This window comes from Mytilus californianus, unplaced genomic scaffold, assembly GCF_021869535.1.
Source record: "Mytilus californianus isolate M0D057914Y unplaced genomic scaffold, xbMytCali1.0.p SCAF_3, whole genome shotgun sequence".
Lineage (NCBI taxonomy): Eukaryota > Metazoa > Mollusca > Bivalvia > Mytilida > Mytilidae > Mytilus > Mytilus californianus.
In genome coordinates, this window is record NW_026262679.1 from 31,313,002 (window position 1) to 31,330,419 (window position 17,418).

The 17,418-nt window shown below is 33.3% G+C and overlaps 1 protein-coding gene across 2 annotated transcripts in view; it reads right to left on the reverse strand.

Annotated features, from left to right (window-relative positions):
• Window positions 1-17,418, reverse strand: part of LOC127734359 (probable E3 ubiquitin-protein ligase HERC1) — an 83,017-nt gene that overhangs the window by 64,725 nt on the left and 874 nt on the right. For both annotated transcript variants that reach the window (XM_052244196.1, XM_052244195.1), the window contains exons 2-15: window positions 11,433-12,350; window positions 11,002-11,103; window positions 10,357-10,566; window positions 9,389-9,620; window positions 8,568-8,647; window positions 7,284-7,380; window positions 6,710-6,853; window positions 6,190-6,317; window positions 5,714-5,858; window positions 5,045-5,216; window positions 3,742-3,876; window positions 2,899-3,064; window positions 1,267-1,392; window positions 580-765 (exon numbers count right to left, since the gene is read on the reverse strand). In XM_052244196.1, the coding sequence (XP_052100156.1) occupies window positions 580-765; window positions 1,267-1,392; window positions 2,899-3,064; window positions 3,742-3,876; window positions 5,045-5,216; window positions 5,714-5,858; window positions 6,190-6,317; window positions 6,710-6,853; window positions 7,284-7,380; window positions 8,568-8,647; window positions 9,389-9,620; window positions 10,357-10,566; window positions 11,002-11,103; window positions 11,433-12,341 (2,832 nt within the window). In that variant the 5' untranslated portion in view covers window positions 12,342-12,350. The remainder of the gene's footprint in view (window positions 1-579; window positions 766-1,266; window positions 1,393-2,898; window positions 3,065-3,741; window positions 3,877-5,044; window positions 5,217-5,713; window positions 5,859-6,189; window positions 6,318-6,709; window positions 6,854-7,283; window positions 7,381-8,567; window positions 8,648-9,388; window positions 9,621-10,356; window positions 10,567-11,001; window positions 11,104-11,432; window positions 12,351-17,418) is intronic.

Genomic DNA, 17,418 nt, shown 5'->3' on the forward strand with positions numbered 1-17,418 from the left:
TTTACAAAATTGTTAAAATGTAAATTTTTAACTATTTATTGGCTAGAAGAATACTTCTGTTACATAAATATGGGCTGTTTTTGACAATACAATGCACATGTATCGGGTACTAGCATCATTAAGTCATGCTAAATTACTGAAATCTTCGAAATTTTAGCATTTTGGTTAATTTTTAGACGGTTTCCGTCTGAAATGGAAGTGGCCGCATTTGTGTTCATTCTTAATATTTAAATGTAAGTTGTATTTGATGATAATACATAACATATATAAAGGTTGAGAATGAACACGGATGCGGCCACTTTCATTTTTGACAAAAACCATCTGAAAAGTGACATATTATAGCATATTTAAAAGATTTTTCATATTTAAGCTTGAATTTGAGCTTCAATAATGACTAAATCAGTTCAAATCTTTCACATAAACTAATTGAATCGACTAAAGTAGACACTTAAGTGTTTAAAAAGTGTCCAAAATCTTTCATCAGATGAACCTGAATTTTGAGGCCAAAATCGGCCCTTACCGGACCTACTCCTTTCACATATTTCCTTTTTGCAAGACAACAAAAAAAAAATACTTTACTGTTTCATAAGCTAAGTTCCTGAGAACAGTCTTCATAAGTATTTCTGAGAGCTGTAAATCTGAGAGTTCTTTCTGGCTAGTACTACCACCTCCCATTCTGATATCTTGTGTATCACTAAAACCAAGTAAGGTGGCTATATGGTTACTGTCTTGTAGACTTATTAATATAATTGTCAACTGCATTTTCTACAAAAGAAATTTTAAAATTAATGATATATTTGTTTTCTATTATCTAACAACTTTTATATACAATACAAACTGTCACTTATAGTGACATAGTTACTCAGTAACTGAACTAATTAGTTAAAAAATAAAATAAAAGGCCTTATCAAGACAAACCGTCATACACAACTAAATGAACGAGCAGTAATGATAAAATAGTTTTTTGTAGTTTTGAAACAAGGATGTTAGAAAACTATCTGAACACAAAGTTACTGACTGGATAAGAAGGAACTTCAATAGCAAATAAGCTTTTCTTTCATTAAATTAATTAAACTTTGTAATTTCGATTCAATATCAAAATGATTATTCTTGCATGCAATATTCTTTCATTTATTTTTTTAATATCATATAATTTCAAGACTTTACAAATTAATAAGCCATACATAATTAATCTTTCAAAATCCAACATAAAAATCACTAAAAAATTGTATTAACAGTAGTGTTTTAAATGACAAGAGTATTTACCTGTCCCAAAGATAAATCAGTCCATCTCTCCTGTCCTTTGGGTAGCAGTGAAAGAAGAAGTTCCATTCTTTCTCTAAGAGGTGGTAGCAGCAGAGGAGCTCCAACAGAAAGAGTTTCTGCAACAAGCTACAAAAAATAAAGGAAATACGTTAAAAAAAATTCGTAAGGGTTCCACGGAACCCAGTGTCTCACCTACTTTTGCTGTTAATCACAGGCTCAACAAAAATGAGGAAAAAAATTAATAAAAATATTCCTCTCTATACTATCTTTTGATTGTAAGTAGCTTCTGTCCAAGTTTGGTAAAAATCCAGGATAGTTTATGAATCTAATAAATGTTTTAAAAACTTAAACTGCAGACTGTTATGTAATGTTAACTGGAAGAAAAACTAAGTCCATTTATAAGTAAAATATGGAAAAAATGGAACAAAATTTTATCAAAATTTCGTTCTAGATACTAGCTTTTGAACATAAACAAGCTTTTGATCATAAAAAAAGCTTCTGTCCAAGTGTGGTACAAATCCAGGATAGTTTAAGAAAGTTGTTAAAATTTTAAAAACTTTAACCACAGAGTGAATGTAATGTTAACTGGCAGAAAAACTAAGTCCATCTATAAGTAAAATTCGGAAAAAATGGAACAAAATTTTAACAAAATTTCCTTTTAGATACTAGCTTTTAATCATAAACAAGCTTCTGTCCAAGTTTGGTACAAATCCAGGATAGTTTAAGAAAGTTGTTAAAATTTTAAAAACTTTAACCACAGAGTGAATGTAACGTTAACTGGCAGAAAAACTAAGTCCATTTATAAGTAAAATACGGAAAAAATGGAATTTTATTTTTACAAAATTTACTTCTGGATACTATCTTATGATCATAAACAAGCTTCTAAATCCAAGTTTGGTACAAATCCAGGATAGTTTAAGAAAGTTATTAAAATTTCAAAAACTTTAACCACAGAGTGAATGTAATGTTTCCTGGCAGAAAAACCAAGTCCATTTATAAGTAAAATACGGAAAAAATGGAATATTTTTTTTACAAAATTTACTTTTGAATATTATCTTATGATCATAAACAAGCTTCTGTCCAAGTTTGGTAGAAATCCAGGATAGTTTAAGAAAGTTATTAAAATTTCAAAAACTTTAACCACAGAGTGAATATTTGTGGACGCCGACGGAATGTAGGATCGCTGTCTCGCTTTTTTTCGACAAAAGTCGAAGGCTCGACAAAAAGTAGCCAGCTGTTTAAGCAAATGAGGGCGAAATTTGGGGTTAGAGTACATTGATTCTATTCTACAATGCATTTAATTTATTAAATTCTAATTGATTACTTCTTTCATTTCTTAACACCATCAATTTAGTTTATATCTAAAACCAATGACTATATTTAAATGATACTTTCAGTGAATCTTTGGTATATATATTGGTATTTTTCCAAATTACTTTGAGTTTATCATAGCAAAATATTTGATTCCCACCTTCTAAATTTCGATGAATCTTTCTTAGATTGTTTCTAACATAATGCTACACCATGCCCTTAAATTTTATTTTTGATATATCTAATTATAAACTCATCAACCTCAGGCTATTAAACAAATTATTTTTTCTTAAACCGAACACTTAGAATGACAAATAGTACCTCATGTATTGACTGTGGTAAGTTACTATCTATCAGCCTAAACAATAGGTTCCTTAGAGGTGAAGCTTGCTGTCCCAATAGAACATTGGTCATTCCTCCAGCTACAGCTAAGGACAGATGGGTACTTAACATCTTTAGGCATAACACTACAAAGTGATAGTGTTCTCTGAAATTAAAATATACATATTGGTTTTAAAAACAATTTAAATTTCAATTATAATCACTAATCAAAAGTAAATTGATTAATTATTTAAGAAATTATTTATATGCATCTTTATATAATGTATTATGTGTGTGAACAATTTTCATGTGACATGTGTTTGCTTGTGAAAATTGAAAACAAAGTTTTGAGAAGTAAAATAAACTCTTTTCAGACAAAATTATTGTTTACACTGATTTACTTGCACCACATGCATTAATGGACATTCTATTTACTTTTGAATGATCTCTCGGTCTCTGCAAGATCCTGAATATTTCATTTTTTTTCGAAGTTGTGTTGTTGCCCTATCCAGAAAAAAACATTATTTATTCTGATATTTGTATTTTCTCTTTGCACTTATAAAATGTTTGTATGCAATGGCTGAAATACCATGTGAGGAAATGCTTATCATTTAAAAGCTCATAACCAAATATCTTTTTATGTTTGACATAAAGATCACCCCTAGACCTGTCGGTGACTAAATCAAATCTAAATGGAATGCTTCATTATCCACTGTCCACCTATTAACAGGCTATTCTTAATTTGAATAGTGCCTTGAAAATCAAACTGAACTCTTTCACTTTCAAATTGACTGCTCATTGGTATGATTTATGCTCTGGATGATGCTATGAGTGTAAACTTACTGTTTTGTAGGAAATGGAGGGAGAGGTGAATCACTACTAAATCCTGTACAGAAATGTTCTAGGAATGATCTCATGGTAGAAAAAGTTGCTTCTTGTAAGTCTACACAGAATGGTCTGTGCCATGGTATAACATGTCTGTAATGGCAAATAACAAGAATGGTGTAACATTTTAGTATTATGAAAACAATATCATTTGAATTAACTTACAAAAACAATGTCATTTGAATTAAATTACAAAACAATATCATTTGAATTAACCTACAAAAACAATGTTACCTGAATTAACTTACAATAACAATGTCATCTGAATTAACCTTAATACAAAAACAATGTTATTTGAATTAACTTATAAAAAACAAGTGAAACTGCTAGCTACTGCTCACTGATGATACCCCCGCCGCAAGTGGATAATTTTAATAGTGTAAAAATATGTAAGTGTTCAGTAAACAGGAAGTTGTTGAGTGGTGAATCTGAAAACACATTACACAGTATAGCTGACTTATATAAAACCTGAAACCAAATTTCAGAAATCCTTATGATGTAGTTCCTGAGAAAGATGCGAACTACTAATAAAAATATTCATGGGATTGATGGATGTTTTTTTAAAGTTGGGGTATAAAAAATCATCATTTGAAATTTAACTTTTAATGTAACAAAACATGCATTCAATTGAGAGATATATTATCTATCAATTTATTTTAGTCAATTTATGACGATTCCCATTCAAATGCACATAACACTTTTTAAAGTTCACAGTAAATGTAATAATAGAAAGGCATTCTTTGGTAACAGTCACAAAATAATACAAAGTAATCTTATATTTTCAACATTGTGAGTGATTTTTTTAGGATCAATTTTGGTAGGAAATACTGTTAAAAAAACTTTCCAAGTCTACAGGTAAAATGCTTACACATGTTCTAAATTTTAAAATTTCATATGTTTCATTGCATAAATAGAGATCAAAGAAACTTTTTCAGGGAAAAAACTATGCATATCTTTTTTTATTTCCCCACCTTTTTGTGATAAAAATTAATGATTCAATATCCAGTATTTTTATATTTTGTCCTCCAAAGCTAATATTAGCAGATAGCTATTGTATTTTAAGCTTGGCCTACATAAAACTTTCCGTTTTAATTTTGCAAAGTGAGTTTAACTAGCGACATGTTGTTACAGACAGGTAATCTGTGGATTTAAAGTCCCTCAAAATATATGATGTTTTCCAATCAAAATCATCATTACAAATGATTTACGTAAGAATTTACAATTTGAAATGGATGCCTAATTATTGTGATGTAAACAATACCTGTCAATAGGCAATGATGTCCATGCTACACTGTGAGACGTTCCAGCTGATATCTGATGAATATTTACACCATCTAGTCCTATCACTTTCCTTGGTCTAGTCAGTGGACTTTGCGCATGACCTTGTCCACACTGACCCATGGCATTATTACCCCAGGCATATACTTCATTGTCTGTAAAAAGTAAAAAATACAAAAAAAAATTTATGACGTTTTTAAAATAAAAAACATTAAAAATACAGTAATATGAAAATAAGAAGATATGGGGTTAATGTCAATGCGTCAGCAATCAAAAACACAAAAGTAACATAAATGACCACTAGAGGTCAATATACAGTGATCATTGATAAATACCATAAATATTTCATAATGGGTAACTACATTGTGTGGTGTTCTCTTTTATCAATATTAATAATTCTGAAATAGAAAGTGCAGTTCTTTCTGTTTATGCATACTATAATTATTTTTGTAATTGAAGAGTCCAAATCAATCCATAAGTATGGACACAGAACACTTGTTCTCATGCACATTTATCACATGTTCCGCCTATATAAGTTTCATGTATTTATTGTGTAAACAGGCCTTTCTTTAACCTTTTCAATGGTCAGCAGTACAGATGATGTGAATGACTTTATGTACCAGTTTTCCAATATAAACTAATAACAACATACCATGAGATAAGGCCAAACAATGACTGTCTCCACAAACAATATCAATAATTCTTTTTGTCTGTAAATCTTCAACATTTCTTGGTCTCAAAGCTGTAAATTCTGCAGAACCACATCCTAAACAGGGACCACAACCCCAGGTATATAACTAAAAGACAAAACAGTTAAGTGTATTGCTTAGTAGAAAATATCAATTTAAATGAAAAGCATACATCTTCATATTTTGACCTAAAATTATATAAAACTACAAACTTTCTCATTTTAATTAACTGAAGAAATTACTACGCAATCCTTAATCGTAATCTAAAGAAATATTTAAATTTTTTATTCTTTTTTTTTCTTCTTTTTTTTTGGTACTTTTTGTTTTTGTTCTGTGTCTGTATTTCAACTAGGGTTCTTTCTCCTTAACATGTTCATCCTACTCTTCAAGAAAATAGCATCTTACATGGAATACTTAGAATTAATCAAATTAATTATACCTGTCCTGTTGATGACAGTGCCATGGAACACTGACTTGTACAGGCCACCTTCCTAATGTACAGTCCTACAAAAGCTTCTATTATCTTTGGTTTATATTGTCTATTGGTATCCCCATGTCCTAGCTTACCTAAAATATTTATCATATCACTGCATTTTGTTTATTTAGTATCTGATTTATCAGGTATAAAATGAAGCAAATTACTTTTTGGAATTATGAAAAAAATTTGCCACACAAGTCATTTGATCAGTTTGAACTGTTAAGTCTTTTCAATTTATTTCTTTTGCACAATGCTGATAAAAAGTGTTAACCAGTACTGTATTTGTCATGAAAAACAACTTCTCATGGATCTTGGGACACACAGCAGTGTGCATAATTCATTTTTTTCTGACTTTTTTCATTGGTAAATTGCAGTTTTTTTCTAATAATATCATGCAAATTTTTCATTCTGATTTGTTTTTTAATATATGTATTTATTATAATGTGATCATGATTTTTCTTCTTGTCAAACAAATGATTACCATTATCACCACCTCCAAATGACCAGACATGTTTGCCATCTTGAGATACAGCCAGAGTATGTGAACTACCACATGTCACTTGTCCAACTGGTCCTATATCCTGAACTTTAGTAGGGAAATTCTTACTGTTACTATCACCATGACCTGTGAATAGACAAACAACAATTTTCTTTCCTATTAAGTAACTACAAAAATTTAAACTTATTTAAAGTCATACAAATATACAGTATTCCATGCATCTATCTTGATGTGATTTTTCATTTATATACAAAGTTACATAGCTGTCTTACACTAAATCATTATCTAAATACAAATATAACAGTCCAACAAAATGGATGATATGGGATTTTGTTTCAAGGTGTTTTCAAAATCTCCCTCTGGGTTTCAATCATCCTCAGAAACATTTGCACTGTCAGCCTGATCCAGATAAATAGTTGTCCTTCCTTTAGAAGCAATGTAACAGATACACAATTCACCTCCCTAAATAACAAAACTTAGTTAACATGCCTTTATCTCCCTCCCAAATTATGTTGTCTCCAAAAGCACATAATTCTGCTTCCTCAGTAACACTTACCTAATCTACCATAGTCTCCTTCTCCCCATGTATAAAGTTCTCCTTCCTCAGTAACGGCAGCACTGTGTCTGTATCCAGCTGATATACACTTCACAACCTTAAATCATTATAAAGTTATAATAAAGAGCTGCACCATGAGCACATGATACGCCCGCCGCCCTTATGCTTTAAATAAATTTATATGATCAACTAGAAATACTGTAAGCACTGCTCAAAAACACCCCATCCCCTCAAAAATAAAAAATACACACAGTGGTAGCCATTGACACAAAACATGAATAATTTTGACTATATAAAGGCTACATCAAGTTTAACTAAGTTTGTGGCCTCGATTTTTGAAAGAATAAAATTCTATAACAGTCCAAAGTGTGAAAAATGGACAGTAATAAAAGATATTTCAACGACAAATGTTCCATAACTCCGCAATGTCATATCAGAAATTTATAAAAAAAACAAAAGGGAACTTAAGCCAATAAATATAAACATTTCACGTAAGTTCATGAAAATTGCTCAAAGCATTTTTGAGTTATAGGAACTTTGAACCACATCTTCCTATTTTTGATAGATATGATGAAATTTGACATGTTTTAGTTTTAAACTTTTATTGCTAATGGCCATAGTGAAACAAGCAAGAAAATTTTGTAATGTACTAAGAAGTAAATATTTCACAATATCTACATTTAACTAAATATGTTTTGAAAACACCCTGCCTGCTGCCAAATAATACAAGGGCAGTAATTCAACATAGGTTAACCAAAACAAACACGAATTAGCATTATATATGCATGAACTTAAAATCAGTTCAACATCTAGAGGCATAATAAAGAAAGTCTGATAGGACACCTGAAGGATTATGGAAGAGCTGAATGACAGCAGTTTGGAATGACAAACATGAGACATTTATTACTGTAAATTCAGAAACTAATGCATGCATTTATTATTGCCAATCCTTGACCTTTGGCAAACATGTGAAATCAAATAAATGCTATTGAAAAAAAATAATTTATGACAGAATCACTACTGGAATAATGAATGAGAGTTTTTATTATTGACATCCTGATGTTCTCGCATTTAATAATAAAAACATCACAATAATTTCTGAATTTACAGTAGCTACTGAAGATAGTTTTTCACGAATCCAGAAACTTTCAAACTACAATAAAGTCAATAGAAGCAGAAGTATAAAGTCAATGATGTAAGGATTAGTTGCCCTATGCCAATATGCTCTTAATATTATCAATATCATAAATAATTACTTCTGAACATATTCAAAAAATTACAAACCTTTCCTGACAGCAAGCCTTGAATAACTTTTGGGCTTTTCTGTGTGGAACTTGTTCCATGACCTAATTTTCCATAATCACCTTGAAGAAGTAAACAAAAGAATTAATATTTCATTTTGAAAAAAAATGAAACTAAAAACTTTAATCTGTTTGTTCTTTAATTAAAAATAATGTTAAAGGCTATTGCAGTGTTATGTAAAAGTATGTTTCTACAGTATGTCAGAACATAACAGGTAACATAAATATATATATTCATAAACAAATTAAATATCCATAAAAGGAGACAGTTCGTTTACTTTTAATTAATTACATTACGTGTATGTTTCATTATAATACGTTATTTGATTGGGTAACAGCAATCTCGAGTCATTCCGAAATTAACCTCCATTTCAAAACGAAATGTAACATTCATGATGACACGAGCTTCCATAATAAAGTGCACAGCTAAATAAAAGAAAAACTTGATAGAAATCGTGTTTTCATGATCCTAGCAAAAAAATGTAATTATAAGTATTGAATGCTTCTTTTAGAAATTTTATAGAGTTGTAAAAGCGTTGACCGTGCCCACATTTTTAGAATGGAGCGCTTCCGTGCTTTTACACTCCAATAAATTTACAAAAAGAAGCATTCAATTCTTACATAAAAGTATTTGAAAATAACGGTTTACATAATTCCTGTTATAAAACTCTATAAATATCATTGTGAAGGAAAAAACAGTTTTTTGTATTTGTCAAACAGTCTTGCTTGTGTTTCCCATCATAAACAGATAAAAATATCTCTCTTTCAAATACAAGCTATTATCTTGTATGACAACACAATTACCATCTCCCCAGCTGAAAACATCCCCTTCTGTTGTTAAAGATAGAGTATGACCATCAGATCCTTTAGATGACGTGATTCTCTTGATACATCTTTTAGGGTCAAAGGTTAACTTTTTAGGTACAGCTCTGTTATTTGAATCTCCAAGTCCTAGTCTTCCATAACTGCCCTTCCCACATGCACTGACAGATCCATCTGGGTGAATTATAAAAGAACAAAACTGTCCAGCTTCAACCTTAAATGTAAAATTAAACATTAAATTATTAAAATGTGCCACACATCTTATATGTAAACCGAACAAGAGACACTATGTCTATATTTTGGTTCAATATATCACAAATAATTTGTATAAGTTGTCTTTTATAGTTGCTGTTACAATATTTCAATTTTTGCATGGAAGTCAGTATATTGGAGAAAGAATCCTTAGCCTTTTGAAACTGAGTTCACCCCAAGATTTTAATGGGATCATATTTCTCAAACTTAGGTTTCTGTGTAATGTTTTGTGGACAATTCTTTTTCTTTTCACCCTTTTCTTTGGTGTTATCTTTTCTTCTTCAATTTTAAGTTTTCTCTTGCCACTTTTGTATCCAACTGCAATGGACACTTTACAATAATACTGTTAGCTTGTATGAAAGAAATATGGCATACCAACAACATCATTGTGCAACTTTTCCCTATCTTGATCAAGCCATATATCATGTAATGTGAATTCGTTTAATTTCATGGATTAAGGTCAAAGTTGTATTTCGTGGATATCTTAATTCATGGTTTTTCCAAAGTCTTCATACAAGCCTATGGAAAATTTGTATTTCATTTGACACTTATTTTCATGTCTTACGTTAACCAAAGAAATCCACGAAATTTGGTATTCCATGAATAACAATGAATCCACAGTATATATAAAGTATTACATGCTTGTTTTTTTATGGTAAAACTCATATATTTTCATACTTTAAATCTGTATCATTTACCTGCTGACATTCCCCAAATGAAGAAGCCTGTTTTGGCGTAAGAATTTTTTCCAGACTTCCTTCAGCAAGCTGATCACTTGTGTTACTGCCCCATACATAAACATCACAGCCACCACTAACTCCTGTATTGCTGTTAGAGACTGAGGAGTTAGAGTTTTCATCAGGTCCGACACAATAGTTACTGGCATAATCAGCTGCTAAGTTGTACAGCTAAAATATAGCAGTGAAATATTTATGATCATATTGCATAAATAAATTGTACCATTAAAGAAACACATCAGCTTTAATTAAACAAGTATAAATCAAAAGTCAGATTCCACTTTTTTCTGTAAAAATGCATTTTTTTAGTGACCCATAAAATAAGGAGTACAGGCTAGGGCTAATATAAATTAATGTCAGGTGAATATGAGCAGTAAACCATTGTAATACAATATACAAATCAACAGTGTTCTTCTATTTTATCAATACAATGCTCTTAATGGCTGAGACACCTTGACTCTTCCATTTGGTACAGCGTATTTCAATTAAGAGAAATAACAATAGTTTAATCGTGAAACACATTACTCAATATGTAGAAATTTGAGTAAACTGAAAACTCATCTCAGAAATGTTTTAATATTTTCCTTATGACTGATTTTCTTTTACCTCCTCAAGAAGTACTACAGCAGCAAAGTACAAAGACACAAGATTATCTCTATCTAGTGGTGGATTTCTAGTGAATGCTCCTCCTGTCATCTCTGCACCTCCCTAAAATGCAAAAAATAACTATATAAATATTCATCTTTTAAAGTGAATTGCATTGCAACCTCTTAAAAAGTTTTAATGAACCATTGTATGTTGTTAGGTTACTTTTCATTGATGTTTATTTCACAACTCCTTTTATTCATACATACAGGTAAATTAAGTGTTAATGTAAACAGACAAGTCCCAAATAATCACAAACGTTTTCAAATCTTGAAATAAAGTAATTTTTACATGTTTCCTTGCCGCTCTCTAAATCAGCAATTCCTCTATAAATCTGTCAATTCAAATTTGCCAACTAAATTGTCATGAATTCTGTTTTCTACACAACTTACCACAGATCTTATCATTTGTTTAACTGTATTTGTGAAATATGTCCAACTGATACGACCTCTTGATGATCCAGATTCTGTTCCTATGGTAACTGCAGAATGCATAGCCATGTTGATCCATTCTAAAGCATAGCATAGGGAACCTCTTTGTGCAGCCAATGATATCATAAGTTCTGCTGCTAATTTTTGACCTACTGGATCCGCACCAGCCTGAGAACTTGCAACTGCATGGAGAAAACTGTTGACTTGGTTTAGAGATTCAATTCCTAAAGGAGTAAGCTTAGCTTCATTTGCAAGGGAAAGCGGTGGAAAGCTAGATACTATTGACACTGCTGTTTGGAGAATTTCATTTGAAAATGATAATTGTCCTGTCTGTCCAGCTAAAAACCAATTCTGTTTTAACAAAGAAAACAACAAAGTCAAGCCAGTTTTTATACCCAATTCCATCAATGCATCACTGCCTTGTGGAAATTGGAAGTTCAAGTTGGTACCTTGACAGACTGACTTTTTGTCATTAATATTCTGATTTTCTACCCCTTGGTTATATTGCCTATGATGTTGTTTGCAATATACAGCATGATAAATACGTTGAAGCACAATCAGTCTTTTCTGTAAATGCTGAAAAAATCTAGATGAATTGCATACGACTCTGGCAAGATTTCGCTGACAACCAAGGAAAGCATTAATTAAATGTTCCTGCTCATCAGGTGAAACCATATCATGTTCAAAGTCTGGTAGTGATGGACCCTTTAGACTGACTGGTTGCATGGGAAGTATAGAGATTTCTTTGTTGGACTGAAGCCTCTCGTATAAACCTTCCAATCCATAATTAGATGAAATACTCTCACAATCTTCATTCATCCAACTGGCATTGAAATGGTCAGTGAACTTTGTATGTACTTGTGAATTCATACTGGGTCTCTACAACAAAATAATTTACAATATCAAAATCCCTTACAACAGGACCAACATCCGGTATATGCTTCCTTATTTTAGTTTCCCTTTTCAACAGGAATTATGCTTGGATTATTTTTTTTTCAATTTGGTAAAACAAGTTATATATTGTTTAGCCTTCATTATGAAGCAAATGACATAGAGTATCTCCACTCCAGTATGTAAATATATTGTTCTTTATATATTAGGGTTAATTTCTCTACTCCAATCAGGGGCGTAGATAGGTATCGAATAAACTGTAGGTACAAAATGCGGCATGGGGTCCAGCATAGATAATCGTAGCCTTTTAATTAAGCAGTACATCCTCTTTAGTATTTTTATATCTATTCCTTTCTGATTGAGGATAATTGATATATATCATATGTACTTATTGACGATCCTTCATTAAAAAAATAGGCACGTAAACACTGAGACTACTACCTTTATATAAAAATACTATCTTTTTGGCTAGGCATCGACCATTCATCTTTTGATTCTTAAACCTTTACCCTCCCCGGCCACACAAACACATATGCACACACAGTCGATGCCTAATGCAGAAGTTCGGTTCTGTTCATACATGTACTATCTAACAAAATTCAAGAAATTTATATTTTCTGATATCCTGTACTGTAAAATCCCTACCTGCCTTGGAATTTGAATAATTATTGTCATCAAACGTAGATCTGAGAGTACTAAAAATTACTGAAAGCTAGTTGATTGATTGATTGCTAAACATCCAGTGGCAAATAGTTCATGCATGTTCAGGACAAAAACAAATTTACAACTGAACAAATACAACAGGTAGTACAGTAAAAGGGGTCATCCAGGATGAAGGTCAGGAAATTTGGAAATGCCCTTGGAAACTGAGGGTTTATTGGATAGGGACAGAAATTTTGCCCTGCAGCAGACCACCTACGGACCCCTGAAAGAGTTGTTTTAAGTGTTCTTAACGTGCAGATAGCGTGGCATTCTCTCTACACTAGGCATCAGATTCAAAGCCCCCTTCTGACCAGACGTGACTGCGTATTTATATACCCAGCACAGCCAAACAGACGCCCCACTTTGGCAAGGGTTACATTGTAGGTCTGATGAAGACTAAGTGGAAAGCTAGCTGAAAGCCAACAAAAACTAATAAAAAAAATCATGTATCTAAGAATAAAATGTCAGGGTTTTGAGCATGATGAGATTCATTCAAGTATTAATTTGTTGATAGAAGTGAAATGATCTGAACCAAAGTTCTAGTTTTTAGTTTCTATATAACTTAAGGTGGAATATAATGTACATACAATTCTATCTACCACTCGGAGTCTCCATTCACTAAGGATGATAGACTAGCATACAAATGACATTTGATAATTAAAGAGTTTTGACGACTTCACGTGCATCTACAGATAACGTTGTCAGGCCATTATTTAATTGGATGAACACACAGCTACGGAATATTAGCAACAGCAAACAGCGAGCGTACACCAAGGCTAAAAGAACTAAAAACACTAAAGATTGGAAACGTTACAAATTTCTCAAGGCAAAGCTACAGAAAGAATCCAGGATTGCTCATGGAAAATACATGGAAGATATCATCAGCACAGAGCACAAGGAGCAACCAAAACGATTATGGTCCTACATTAAGAGCAGGAAACAAGAATCCACAGGCATTGTTATACTCAAAGACAAATATGGACTACTCCACAGCGATACACCAACTAAAGCTTCAATTTTAAACCAGCATTTCCAATCTGTCTACACCAAAGAGGACATACATAACATGCCACATATGGGACCAAGTCCATTCCCAACTATGGACAACATCACAGTTAGCCAGGCCGGAGTTTACAAGCTACTCCGTGGACTAAGACCATTTAAGCCACTGGGCCTGATGAAATTCCAGCTTATATACTTAAAGAAGCAGCTGAACACATATCACCATACCTGACCATTCTTTACCAGAAATCTTTGGACACTGGAATCATTCCTGATGACTGGCGAGCTGCCAACATTGTACCAGTCTTCAAAAAAGGTGAAAAACACAAAGCCTCAAACTATCGACCAGTCTCATTGACTTCGATTTGCTGCAAACTTTTGGAACATATTGTTCATAGCACCATCATGGATCACTTTGACTACCACCAGATCCTATGTGACCATCAACACGGTTTCAGAGCAAAAAGATCTTGCGAAACCCAACTCCTGATAACACTAGATGAAATTGGCAAGAATTTAGACCAAGGAGAACAGACAGACATCATCCTGCTTGATTTCTCCAAAGCTTTTGACAAAGTGCCCCACAAGAGACTCCTCCAAATCAAAGCACTGTAAGCGCTGTAGGCAGTTAACCAAAAACCAATGCAAACGTAATTATGAAAATTGTGGCAGTGTTGCTTCAAATTTTTTTTAAGATTTGAAAGAACAAACATTAAACATTCGTATATTGTACATTTATGTTCATTAAATGAATTGATTATTAAGACAAATTAATTAATATTTCATCAAGGTTTTCAAAAGCAACTCATATATCAATGTAAATGACCCCCATCTTCACCCCCAAGTGCATGATGTTACTCCATACCAGTTTGGAATAAAATGACAGGTGATTAGAAAACAGTTGGTCAAACATTTTCGGGCTTTACACTGCTTGAAAGATTTATATGTTTTCTTTAAAATGAGCCATAAATGAAAATTATTATAGGCCCAGAAATAATTTAATAAATAATTAAAGTAAATTCAATTAACCTAGACTCATTTTTTGCATCAATATAATTTTATCATAAACAAGAAATAATTGTAACAGGATGCTGTTACGAAGTCTCCCAAACAAAGCCCCCATAATTCGTCATTCCAATGGTCTCCTGACATTGGGCAAAGTCCAGTTCATATTGGTTTGGTCTAGTAAGTGATATGCATATGTGACACCTAGGAGATTGACCCTGTATGTCATTCAAATCTTTTTGAAATGATGAACATGAATAAATATGGTTTAGGTGTGGGTATCTCGACCGTTTACAAGTTCTCAAACAGGAGGGGGTGGGGTGACCCCAGGGACTCCCCCCATATTTCAGTTGATTTGTTATATTGTCCCATACATGAAAACATATGGTTTAGGGCTGGGGATCTCGACCATTTCCAAGTTCTCAAACAGGAGGGGCGGGGTGACCGGATGAACTCCCCATATATTTCATTTGATTTGTTATATTGTCCCATACATGAATATATATGGTTTAGGGGTGGGGATCTTGACTGCTTACAAGTTCTCAAACAGGAGGGGGTGTGGTGTCCCCAGGGACTCCCCCTATATTTCATTTGATTTGTTTTATTGTCCCATACATGAATGTATATGGTTTAGGGGTGGGGATCTCAACCATTTCCAAGTTCTCAAACAGGAGGGGTTGGGGTGACCCCAGGGACTCCCCATATATTTCATTTGATTTGTTTTATTGTCCCATACATGAATATATATGGTTTAGGGGTGGGGATCTCGATCATTTCCAAGTTCTCAAACAGGAGGGGGTGGGACAACACCGGGGACTCCCCCAAATTATTTTCATTTGATTTCTTTTATTGTCCCATACAAGTATATATATTGTTTAGGGGTGGGGATGGCGACGGTTTACAAGATAAAAGTACATTTTCAAATTGAAGGGGGTTGGGATGACCCCAAGGGACTCGCCCTATATTTTGGTTGATTTTTTTTATTGTCCTGTTCTCATTACTGAAGACGGCATGCGTCTATCACTGAAATAGTCATTTGAAAATTTAAAAAAATAAAATCCCATAGGTTTCTATAGTAAACCCCTCCCTTCTTCAGGCCTCTAAATAGACCCCAATGCACAAACAAAAGATTAATGGCTCCGCTAGACATGTTAGTCTTATATTTTATGAAACCCTAAGTAAATCTGACAAACGGTCTATTATCTAAAACGTCATCTCAGGGGTGCCACAGGGGACAGTCATTGGACCACTCTTATTCATGGCTTATATAAACGACCTGCCACAATCAACAACTTCTGAGGCAAGGTTATTTGCAGACGAATGCCTAGTTTATAGAAAAATAAAGAACAGAAAGGATAGCTAGACACTACAAGACGACCTCAACAAACTGCAAGAGTGGGAGTCAAGATGGCAGATGAATTTCCATCCCGAGAAGTGCATCGTGATAGGGATAACCAACAAAAGAAACCCACTGATAAGGAACTACCAACTACATGTACATGGTCACACCCTAGATGCAGTTGAGCATGGGAAATACCTGGGAGTCACTATAAATCACTACCTACAGTGGAAGACACATATCAACCAGACGGTAGGCAAAGCATCAAGGACACTAGGCTTCCTGAGAAGGAACCTAGGGCGGTGTAAACCAGATGTCAAAGCCAATGCCTACATCACCATGGTTAGACCAACTCTTGAATACGCTTCCTCTGTATGAGACCCCTACCAACAAAACCTTGAAAAAGATCTAGAACAAGTGCAGAGGAGGGCAGCCAGGTTCGTGTTCAATGAATACCAATATGTATCCCCAGGTTGTGTCAGCTCTTTAATCGTGTGTTAATGGAGACACTAAGATGGGAGCCTCTTAAAGATCGCCGCTGCAAAGACTGCCTCACCATGGCCTACAAGATACACAATAGATTGGTAGATATTGACCCATCAAACTACTACAAACCTGGAGATTCACGGACCAGAGGAGGTCACCGCATACACCAACAGCATACTCTAAAAGACATAGTACAGGTACTCCTTCTTCCTAAGATCAACCAGGGAATGGAACACACTACTGGAAAAAGCCACAACATCAGCTACACTAGAAGAGTTCAAAGCCAACCTTACCATCCTGCCAGAGGCCTTGACAGGAGCTTCTCACACCTAGAACTCCTTAGATCCCAGATGTATATAGTTTTAATTTGTAAATATTAATTACTTGCTGGTTTTGATAATGGAGGAGGAAAGGCCTCGTGTTTATACGAGCAAGAGTCATTATACACTCAAATAGAGTCCTACTCTGTATTGAAAGAAGAAGAAGAAAAAAAAAATTATGTGTAGGCACATGCCTAAAGTG